Source organism: Acromyrmex echinatior, chromosome 5, assembly GCF_024713525.1.
Source record: "Acromyrmex echinatior isolate Ae372 chromosome 5, ASM2471352v2, whole genome shotgun sequence".
NCBI lineage: Eukaryota > Metazoa > Arthropoda > Insecta > Hymenoptera > Formicidae > Acromyrmex > Acromyrmex echinatior.
This window is the reverse complement of record NC_141856.1, coordinates 14,440,429-14,453,184: the sequence shown is the minus strand read 5'-3', so window position 1 is coordinate 14,453,184 and position 12,756 is coordinate 14,440,429. Positions and strand designations below refer to the sequence as shown.

Sequence of the window (12,756 nt, the reverse complement as noted above, 5' to 3'; positions counted from 1 at the left end):
AAATTTTAAGATTTAAGATTTAATTTTAAGATAAAAATTAATTAATTATAATATACACTATCATTATGATAAGTTTATGCCTTCCGCACAATATATTTGTATATATTTTATTGAATTATACCTCAAGTTTTAATCTTCAGTAAAATCTTGCATTGAACTCACATTAATTAAATTTAAGTTGAAGTTTCTGTTGAGTCAAATTTTGTACCATCATGAATATTTTTGTAATTTGCATTTTTCTGCTTCTTTTTTCATGACAATTTTACAAATCACTTTTTTCATTGCTCTTACGTATATGAATGTGTTGCTTCTTTGGTTATCCTTTCCCGCAATTTTGCAATTGTTGAATGATATAATTATTCTGATAAATGTATCTTCTTTTGTTCTCTCCTCTTTCCTAATGTAAGTCATTACATTAATACATTGAATACATTTTTCACGGTTGTAATAACTCAATGCGATATAATGACAAATAAAGAAAAAAAAGAAAACGTATACCTGAAAATCTTATTTACTATCTCTAGGAATTTTACTTCATTTATAAAAATATCTTAGTGTCTACAGCTATATACTCTTTCGATTTCACTCTGCGTGTATGTTGTAACTATTTGAGGAGCAGACTTTCAAAATGAGTTTTATTCAAAATTTGCAACTATCAGAAAACAAGAAAAAGAGCCATAAAGAAACTACGTGCCTTACGAAAATAACAACGGGAAATAATAATTTGTCAATCATTATGATGCAAAATATTTAACAAAATTGCTAAACAATTTGTATTCTGGATTTATTTACTTCATCTCTAGTAAAGGACATGCATATCAAATATCGTACTAGGTTTTTTTAACATATAAATTGTATAAATTGAAAAAAAATTTCTTGAATATTCCAGTAGCTTATAATATATGAGTCTTTCAATATCGAACGCAGGAGCCGTTGAATAATGTTTCGCGATTTAAGTTCGCATAAAATCAATTAATATATTACCTATTTTTATTAAATTGAGAGATTTATAAACATAGAAATTTTTTTTTCTCATCATAAATTTCTTGGAAAAATGATAAAAGTTTAATAGAATTTTTAAGAGACGAGTTACAAATACAGTTTTTTGTAAGATTATACCTGTTTATTATGTAATTATACTTGGATTTTTGAAAGTTCAGAATTTTTATAATTTTTATAAAGTATTAAATTACTATCATGCTATAATTTATTACAAATTAATTTGATGCAATTTTTTTAGCTAGACAGTTTAATGAAATTGCATATAGAATACCATGAGGAGTACTTAATAAAAAAATCAATATCCCTTCCCAAAAAAAGAATCTGTATAAAACTATAATCTGATGATGATGATGATAACAATTTTGGACTTATTAAATTAATTATTACTTAAAAATAGTTGCAACAATTATTTTTAATAATTAAGAAATTATTATGATCAATGATAAAAGTTTATTTATATAAACATATATATTGCTATCACCAAGTATCAAAATCATTAGCTGCGCTACAAACGGAAGTAGTACATTGCTAAATAATCCTGGCGTTATCTTAAAGTGCATAAAATTTATCGCTCATGCAATTACATTTCAATAAATCAACAAAACTTATGTGACTCCATCTTATTATGATGATACAATCGATACCGTGTAAATCTCAGCCAGTCAGGGCGTATGTATCGTCTAATTTAAAGTATAATCACTAATAACGTCAAGTTACTAGACAATGAAAAGGGAGCAAGTGGATGCGAAGCATAGAAATAGGGCGCAGAAAAAGCAGGTCGCAGAAGAAGAGCTCGGCGCGAGTATCATGTCAAAGCCAAGCAACAATAATGGATCATTCTCTCCCTTCGTTTTCCCTTAACTTCCCCTTCGGGAAAGTCGCAACATGTGGTTACCGGTGAGGCACCCTTCTACAACTGTCAGATTGTTTTCCCAAGGGCGCTTCAAGCTGATTTATTTATATATCCATATTGCGATGTGCGATATAATACAAAAATATTTGCTTAACAATAATTTTTTAATATTATATAATTAATCAATGTTAATTGTCTTTTTTTAAGACTTTAGTTCATAGTTAACCAAGTCATAACGACGGGTGTGTGATGTAATATATTATACGTCTACATTTGTGCTTCTTTTTCCAGCTCTCTGGCGTGCGCCAGATGCGCACGTGCACATGCACGTTGTATTTTTCGTCATACAAGTAAAACACGGTACAATGATGAATCTAAGGGATGATTGACAGAAAAAGAAGGAGAAGAGGGAGAGAACAAGGCAAGAGGAGAAGGCACGCAACGTGCATGAATGTTCCTACGTGATGCACAACCCCTGTCCATGGATTATCGTGATCAGATCGCACTCTCTTTCGTGGAAAACAGGATCATGCAAGCCGCAAAATAAAATTTCAGTTGTGACAGTTGTTGTATAAAAGCAAAACGTGACCATGAAAAGGGAGTAGTGTATCGAAATGATGCAGCAATGTATTGCATTGCACTACGTGACGTTTTATTCGTACAAAATTTCTTCCTTTAGAATTTTTCACGTACATTTTATTTATGAAATGTACATTATAACGTTACAATATATAAGAATACGGAGTTTCTTATATATTGCAACATTACAAACTATGACGCCATAAAATACTGTTTTTAATTAAAACAGGATCCTTTGAAAATAACATAGCATTGAAAGAGGAAAGATACTGCAGTGCATTCTAAAGGAATGATTTTTATTCTAATAATTTTTGTCCTTATTTTTTATAAATTATAAACGCAAAAATATAAGTAACATATTTAATATATTAATATATCATAGAGGTATTAATATATTACTATGTTAATATATTAATATATAATAGATGTGTTTATGTATTAGTATGTTAATATACTAATGTATATTAATATATTAATACATTCATCATATATTAATACATTCATCATATATTATTTAATATATAAAATATTTAATATATTTAATTTATCGACATTTTGTAAAATTTTGGATAGTTGAATAATCGCAATCACAAAGAAATGATTGAATATCAGGTCAATCACATGTACCTTTGATTATATAGATTATAAAGTAAAATACAGAATTAAAACATTTTATTTATGCAAGGGAAATGGGAGGGAGAATTATTTGGCTGTTAATAATTCGCTAAACTAGTTAATTACAACGTATCAGCTTGCATTTTACAGTGCTTAGTAAGAAAGTGAAACAAGTTCCACCCGGTAAATATCAACGGTAACATTTGCAGGCGGCAACGTGCAGATACCAATGACGGAGATAACGCAAAATTGCGCTGGGTGCCGATATGTCAGCAACGACGAAAGTCGTTTCTCCACGCTCGGACACGTGTACTTAATTTAATTGACCTATAATTACAACTACCGATAAGACTTGCTTCAGATGCCTCGGGCGTTTTTCCATGTATTTGTACAACTCGATTTAAACGAAGCTATGTTACTGCAGTTATATTAGGAATTACAATTTCGGAAATTCCAAGAAATACTACATTCTATTGTTATTAGAATTTTTTAATTAAAAGAATTTTCAAATATATGTAACATTTTATCATATATTTTATATATACTTAATCTCACTTTTCTCTTTCTTAGAATTTGCAGAATACCTGTTTTTTTATCATTTCATTCAATATATTATCATTACAAAAGTCAAAAGCTAATTCATAAAACATTAAAATCCGCGAAACAATTTGTTTGACGCGATATATACGACAATTTTACGATAGCCAGCATTGCGGTCGTAACGTAGACGAGAAAAATTGTAAATAACGGTGATTTGTCGTGGGATGAGAAAAAACAAAAATTATTAAGCGGCCGATGAGCCGAGAGAGAGAAGCATTTAGTTGCATTAGCGCCGCTATGAAATCACTATTCGCGCCACGAGCCGCGTCACAATCAGTTGCGATCGGTGCAACGGTTCAATGCATTCGCGCCCGCGCCGTCCTTAATTACAATCGCAAATGAGACAGGGAACGGATAATTGCCGCGCATGTCGCAAGTCGCTACAATGTTGTCCAGCGGGTGTCCCCTGCACCCCCTTGCTAACACAAGCCTATACGTAAAGAATATTATGTATATGCAACTGGAAAGTGCATTCCGACGGATACTTCGGTTACTTAATGGACCACGCGATAATAATTTAATTGGGTCCGACGGCATAATTAATTGGAGCATCAGTTTCTATACGCATACAAGTGCGTTTCATCAAATATAAACACATTACACACTATACTTTTATTCGTAGCGACATGAGAAGTATACGAATATTATATTAAATTTTTAACTAGAGTATATAAAAATTCAAATTACGCGTTAATATTTTTACAAATAATTTAGTTTTTAAACTGTAAAAAGACGTATTTTTATAGATATTTATAGTTAACTGTTTATATATATGATTAGATATTTTTAATTATGTGTAATAAAACTATCCTGCGTCTGACATGACGTAATTTCTTAACTTGTTACACGCAGTATAGCAATGACATTTTTGTGATATGAATAATGATGAGAATATTTTTTTTTTTAGTTATTTTTGTATGAAACAAGATCCGTTGACATTTATCGTGATATTCCGGTAAACTTCCATCTTAAGAAAGCATCAGTACGTTTTATATTAAGAAATTCAGAGACTCTTCTATCAACAATATGTTATTAATAACTCGCCTCTTTGTGCGCGTGCGTGTGTCGTATTTGCGCGCGTGAACACGCGTGCATGCGTGTGTATTTGTTTCCCGATAACGGCGGGAATACATACGATAATAGATTTACAAATAACATAATGATACATTTTTTTGTGACATTAGCAAAAAATAAAAATAATATTAGGAGGCTCTCCGTACAGTGCAAAGTTAATTAAATACATGAGCGATAATTTTCTTCTTAAATAATCATAAAATGCGTCATATGTGGAAAGTGTATAAATAAATTGACAAACGTATCTTTTTATTATCGCGTTTTTTACCATTTATACGTACTACTACGATTGTTTACACGAAAAGTACATTCTCACGGCTGCAGCCCATCGATCAATGCGTCTACAACGGACACTTGTGATGCTGACTTCCGCATTTAACTAGTATCTATATTTAGACATTTACCACGATGGAGAGTTTCACTCGTAAACCGCCATAAAATAAAACACCGTAATTAGACACGCAGCATTCGCGCAGAAGTTTCACTCGCAACATATTGCGTCTCGATATTTATTGCCCTCGAGATATTCGCTTCAGTAACTCGTTCCACTAAACCTTTAGTCTCATTATACCATCGTTATTATCAACGTTATTACTTATATTTGGAGACGACCAGATATTGGATAAAATTTCCGATATTTTCACGTCGTGTGTACAATTTCTAATTAATCTCGGTTGCTTTGTGCTTTAGAATATTGACGCTCGATCAACCGCGATATAATAGATTTCTGTTAGCACTTTTTTTTGCCATACAATTGCACCTGCATTTAGCATCTATCGACGTTTCTATGGAATGGATACATGCTATCGTCTATAAAACACATTTGCAAACTTTCTAAAATATTTATGTATATTTGCTCAAGCACACATTTGTAAAATTAGATAAAAGATGCAATACCAATTATGACAAAACGATTTAAAATAATGTAACATAAATTGCAATATATTTTACTATTGAATTAATTTTTATAATTTTGTTCGTATTATTAATATAACTATTGTTATGTATATACGTGTGTGTGTGTGTGTGTGTGTGTGTGTGTGTGTGTGTGTGTGTGTGTGTGTGTGTGTGTGAACACATAATTATTTAGTGTTCAAATGAACGTAAGTGTGTGTTTCATTTTTATCATACTTGAACAAAAAAGAGAAAATAAAATTTAATAAATCGATCGTACATTATTAGATATTATCTGCTTTGTACTAAGAGAAAGATATAGGATTAACTATAAATATTGTAATTACATATAACTTTTCATATGTTAGAAATTAAATACTTCTAATCAGTCTAGTATTAAAAATATATTATTATTAATTAATTAATATTATAATTAATTAATAAAATTAATAAAATTATATTATTAAAAAAATTGCGCATCAAATTATATTATTACATTCTCTAACAATTACCTGAAAATTGCATTCCAATGTTATATAATGAAAGAAAACCAAACTAAAATCAATTTTAATGTACAATTAGTCATCAATATTTAGATGTAATCAAAACATTTGAATGACTGATTGCTCATCGGTTTCTATTGACACCTTTCTTTAGAATAAAATTGCCTCCACACTACGTGTACTTGTATTTTCGCCAATTTGCAGAAGTTTCACTTATTATAGACTAGTATAAATAATTAAATTTTTATGCGCATTATTGATTTTGCATAAAAAAGTAATTATGTATTGATTTATTTTCACATATCGAGAATATGCAAAACATATACATAGAGAATATACAAAGAGTAATATTTTCCAATAAATTTTTAATTAGTCTATAAACTTAAATTTAAATAACATATTCAGGATGAAAGTAACAAAATGTCAAGATTTATCGCAAAAATTTATATGACAGAGAATTTTTGCTTGTGTATAATTTTTTTATGCAAGACATATTCACACATATTCAACTAATACAATACTTACACAACACACTACACATACATATCTCATGAGATATGTAAAACATAGAGATCATAATCAGAAATTATTTTATAACAATTTATTCGGCTTTTTTTTTATTTTTCTGATGAACGCTTATGATTTATGTAATTGCAGCTTTCAAGATATACAAAAATTATGATTTTAATTTTAAATTTAAAAAATGATCCGATCTTTCGAATTACACTTCCTTAGCTACTCGTGATATATGAACTTCAATAGCAGAATGTGATAAGATTTTTTTACATGTACATTTTTTGCCCAATGTTTGTAAGATCTCACTATCCGCGTGCGCACGTATTTACGTAATGCCGTATCGTATGACACCTTCCGGCAAGCTAAGATCAGAAAAAACCGTATTGTTGGCGTTTTACGCATAAAGATGCGTAAAAATAACCTAGTAGATATTACATAGCATGCTTGGCATCTATCATCGTAAATCGTAAAGACTTACGCGCACATGTATGACCTATCAAAGACGGTCCGAAAGTCACGATTTCCGGGAATAACAGAAGACTAAGGTCCGTTCTCCTTGATCACTTTGAAACAAGGTTTTTGGGGAGAGAAGCCGAAACTGGAGCGAAAGAAACAAAAATAGCAAAGAAGAGAGAGAAGAAGAGGACGAGAGGTTGGGCAGAGGGTCCGGGTAATGAGTATAATCAAAACGGTTTAGTGGAGGAAGAGAGATAGAGATAGAGAGAGAGAAAGAGAGAGAAGAATTAGCCGCAAGCTATACCTTACCAGTGTACACGACCGTGCATTTGAATTTGAATTTCAAGCCAACTTTGCCATAATGTTCATTGGTCACGAAGGAGCCATCTGGTGGACGAACAAATTACGGGTTACTATCCGTTCTTTTCCTACTCGTCTCTAGCTGCATTATTGTTCGAATAGAATCGCTTTGATCTAGTCCTCTTTATGTGTGTACGGTCGGAAGGATAGGTATATCGCTACCGGCGCGAGTCCGCGAACGTCCTCTTCGCAGATGTTTTGCTAACGTCTCTTTCGATGGTCGTTTTGTTTCAGCTTCGGCAGACTTCCTCCTCAGCGTGTGCAGTCTGATGTTGGCGGCGTCCTGCTTGACCTTCCGTCAACCCTTCAAGACTCGAGGCCATCAATTCAAGGATACGAATCTCAAGTACTTTAGAATTAAATAGATACACAGAATATCATTTTTGATATTATTTTATAGTATAACAACAGATTTGATACTTATTGCATTTGTCACATATCGATGGATGCTGTTATTCCTAATCAATATTCGCTCTAAAATTTCTTTAAATGATACATATCCATGAGTCCAACTAGTATATTTTAAATTAATGTATCTTTGCTTAAAATTAATGTGTTAACTTAAACAGTTTTTTTATATTTTGAAAATTAAAATCCGAAATATAAGATTATATAATGTAAAATTATATAAAGTTGTGACGTACATATATCGTTATGAACAATATCGTCATAATGTAATAAAAGAAAATTCCGTGTTTATTGAATCCATGAATACTGATTAGAGATAAATATGCTGATATACATTCACCTTTGTATTCTTACGCATAACTCACTTATTTTCATTGTTAGTATATTTAATTTTTGTATTGAAAAGAAAAAAGAAACAAATTGTCTCTCTTACAGTGTGTATATTGGTACAACAAAAAAATTTCGCTATGTGATATCATAATATCATACATAAGATAAAACTAAAAAAAGATCGGCGTTTAAATATTTTAATATTTAAATCACATAAATGTAATTTGGATAATGCTTTTAGACAGTAACTGTTAAAAATAATTTAATAATTTAATTACAAATTTTTGAAAGCATGGAAATAAAGAGCGCGGTGTAACAATTAAAATAGTACTCTCTAATATTATCTACCACTGAGATTTGAAATAACTTGAGAGTATGAGACCATACCTTTTCATATTTCCATTCTAACCATTTCTAAACGGTTCTTTGAAATATTTTACTATTTTAGAGATAATCGGAATTTTTTTATTTATAACAATTTTTATATATCTTTAGCTTTATATTGAAAGAAATTTACCGAATTAGTGAACTGTTATTATTAAATAAAATTAATTATTAACTAATAATAAAATAAACTTAGACTTAATTATTAAATTCATGGCAAAATGTACGGAAAGACTATTTATACACAATTACAGTTATAAATATTAAATTTGTGATATTAATTATTTTATTTTAATTAAAGTTGAAAAGTTTATTTATTGACGGGAATATTAAACATATAGTAGCAGTATTGAATGGTTTAATTACGTCTGGTACTATTTCATATAATGTAACATGTATAATCAAAATATCCATCAATTAACAACAGATATTAAAACTTTATTGTATTACTCTGTTTGTTTATTATTTATTTCAATATAATACCAGTAAATGATATAACAATTATGCATATCATTATATCTTAATATAATCACGTATGATATTTAATTTTCCTTAAATAAAATACTTGCATAAAGGCTTAATTTAAATAAAATTCACTATATGTTGCAGCAAGATTTTTAACGTGATACAATTACAATGTACTACATGCCAACTGTTTTTAAAATAAGATTAATTATTAAGTAATGACGTGTAGCAAACTATTTTATAATTTTACAATGTTAGTCTGGCCCCCTCCTTTCATTTGTCCATCTATTCGTTTGCTTTGTAAAGTTTCTTAGGGGTTTAACTTTCTCAAATTCTGTTTTCGTGAATAGATACTTAAAAACCTTAGAACTCCACCGAAAGTAAATATGTGAATTGGTTGACCGTAAAGGGGTTAAAAGCCAATGTCAATTTTAACGAAATTCTTTCAATGGAATTACAGGTTTTTGCTGCGTTACTTAGTTACATCCGATACAAAAGATTTATTTAATTTGTAATTGCTCAAATGGTAATTTAAAAAATTATAAACAAGATGAACAAAAAAGTATTATTAAGCACGACGCGTAACGTCCCTTTATTAATAAACACTAATCCAAAGCACGGAAGAATACACTTCTGAGGGGGTCGATGAATAACATCTTTAAGCTTTTCCAAATCAGTGGCGCATGTCTCATACTGATCATCCTTTCTGAACCTTATTATACACGCGCAACCTTTTAAATCGCATTGCAGTTGTTTCTCAGCTGTTAGTGCAACAACTTAACCGTCTTTCAAACATTGCTGATTCAATGCTTCAGAAAATCACTCCTGATTTAAGATCGTCGTTTTTTTCTGATTATTCCGTTGCTTCGTTCGTGATGATTATTTATTGTTTGTTTAAATATATGTACATGTATAAATAATACGAATTTTTTTTCGTAACGGTTATATCTAGCCGCGTCACGATTTAACGGTAGGATGATGTGATCTATGTATTTCCGCTTAATTAATTTTTCTAAAGATGATCTTTTGCAGGTACTGTGATATTTTCCCTTTACAAAAAAGGAAATGAGGCAATGTAATTCGAGCGGCTCTACACAGCCCTTATGCTCTCTAAATACTTAATAAGGTCTGACAAACCCCTATAACATCGTATTTCCTCTTACGAATTAAGACATGCTGGGAATGTCGAAAGAAAAGAAGTATGATCGCTCCATCAAATATCTTCACACTTTCTAATAATATATTTATGAACATGCAATATTGCTATCTATCTACTAGTATGATCAAATATTCAATATTTATTTTAGAACAATTATACAATAAATGTAAAAACAGGGACTGCATATAAGTCATATGGAAAAAGTGATTCGGTCAAATTTATTGAAACTATGTTTTGTAGATTGTGAAATGCAACTATTTGTTAGTTTTTTTCTTTGCATCAGTTATTTATATCATTATTCTGTTCATAAAAATATTAAGGTATAGTTACCAAAAAATGAATAGTGTAGCAAATAAAGATTTTGTAGTCCGATTAGATCTAAAATTTAGCAACATTTAAATGGTGCTACGGCAAAATCTGTCCAAAACCAGTACCAAAACAAGTACTCGAGCGTTGAAAACAAAAAACCAAGACATTTTGTGCAAAAAGTGAAAACAACGCGGACAGAGATAGTTTCAGCCAATTTTGCCGAAGCGACCTTTTTCGTGATTTATGCGGCGACCTTTTTATTGATATATTTACGTAATTAAAGAAGAAATTAAGGAAGGAAGAATAAATTTGAATCAAAATAATAACTGAATAAAATATATCGTAAGTCACATATATATTATTATAAATTCGTTAAGTAAAAGTATTTAATGTATAATAAGATCTAGATACAAGTGCAATTATTTTTAAATATCGATTATAATGCAACGATTTTTAGAACTTTTATTAATTTATAATACATTGTTCGATTTCCCTAAATATCACTTCCTTATCTTTATTAACTTATCTTCATCAAATCGAATCAATCAAATATATATGTAAAAAGCACAAGTCAAAGTAACAAAACCTATATATGTGAGATATTTATGTGAGAATTTAATTTTTTCGAGTTTTTATACATCGATTAAATTTCTACAATCTACAGATAACGAGTAAGGAGCACAATTTCGAGAAACGACCATCGTCTACAGCGAATATTTTAATCACATTGCCTCTTGGTCCGATACTTCTAGGACTATCATGTATCCCATCCGGACTGACCGCATTCTCATCCGCGTGACGTCAGCATCGAAAAGAATCTTTTTACCGTGCGTAGAGGAAGCTCATGAATTTGCGCCTGGCTACATGTCGACGCGACGGTCTTAAAAATTCCCAGTATTCGTTTATGGCCAGCTAATTAGATTTTTATCTTCATTAACAACTTATCCGGCAAATCTAGTGAATCGCCGCGATTCACGCATCTCGTGCCTGTACGGATGTCTCTGGCGATCGACCTGCGTCAACGTAGTCTATGTCTATGTGACGAGTACATGTTCGTCCGATGAAACCATTCGGCCTTGAAACGCGAACACGAAATGCGATATACATTGGATTTTCGAGAAAAAAACTACAATTATGTCGATGTCTCGTTTCTTTTTATTGTCTGTCGTGCTCGACCACGCTCGATGTAACAACATTAGTCAACACATAAAAGAAAGATGCACATGAAACGCTACGTTCCACATATTTCAGCGCAGAATATTTCGTATATTTCACGATTAATATTCTCCTGGACTATAAACACAAACGGGCGGAAAACCAGTTCATCTCCTTTTCGTTTCTTTGCAGTCACTCCATTTCAAATCTTGGACAATGCGATCGAAACGAGCGAGAAGAGAGAGAGGAAAAATAAATAGTACGTCAAATATTTTATGATCGTTTAAAAGAAATTTTTTATTGTCTCCTTTATATCGATTATGATTTAAAATTGTCCTGTGTTAAAATTTTGCACGTCTCACAATTAATTAATATCAAGATGATCACATTTTACCATTAAAAGTTATAAGCAAAATATATTTTAAGAAGACAGGATACATCACAAATATGTTCATTTATGTTAATTTATTTCGACAAAATTCGATAAATTTCTGCCAGTTTGTACAGTTCTCTTTATAGCCTAGCTGTATCTTTAACAAAACTATTGTCTATGTATAAGATTTTTGGCCTTTTTGACATTAAAACCGTTTCCATCAATAAACAACAAATATTTGAAAAAAATCTTCAAAACTGCCTTCATACTTCAAGTGAAGCTAAGGTAGCATCGAGCACTGGAAAAATTTAGAAATTCAAAACTTGCTCTGAATAATATAAAGAAAATTTCAATCAGTTTCAAATCTCAAAATAAAAAAAAAAGATTAGTAAAGATAGTTATATTTCCGTTTTTTGAAATTTCCTTATAAAAATTAGTTAAAATTTTATATGAACAGTTTAATGCTTTCCTGAATTAATCTGTAAACGATATTATAAAATCGTAATCATTAATCGATGAAAACTTTTACGTTCTTCAAAGTTTATTTATTTTTACTGACAAGTTTTGGCAAGTATGATTATATCCCTGTCAGCACAAAATACACACAACACACAACAAAGAAATGTCGAAATTACATGATAAATATAGCCTAAAAATATCACAAAGTCTGTGTATGATATATTCGGATATAGGATATGATATATTCGGGATATTTCTGCTG

At 30.4% G+C, this 12,756-nt stretch overlaps 2 protein-coding genes across 16 annotated transcripts in view; one reads left to right on the top strand and one right to left on the bottom strand.

The window, feature by feature from the left end:
• The window catches only part of LOC105151322 (uncharacterized), a 31,264-nt gene extending 22,746 nt beyond the window's left edge, over positions 1 to 8,518 (top strand). For 2 of the 4 annotated variants that reach the window (XR_015545218.1, XR_015545219.1), the window contains exon 3: positions 2,147 to 8,518. Coding sequence is in view for 2 of the 4 variants with exons in the window: in XM_087406594.1 (XP_087262720.1) it covers positions 7,687 to 7,817 (131 nt within the window). In the remaining 2 variants the exon portion in view is untranslated. The remainder of the gene's footprint in view (positions 1 to 2,146) is intronic. The other 2 variants (XM_087406594.1, XM_087406595.1) reach the window with 1 other exon arrangement.
• The window catches only part of Ca-beta (Calcium channel protein beta subunit), a 96,689-nt gene that overhangs the window by 59,900 nt on the left and 24,033 nt on the right, over positions 1 to 12,756 (bottom strand). The gene's annotated exons all lie outside the window — the stretch shown is intronic.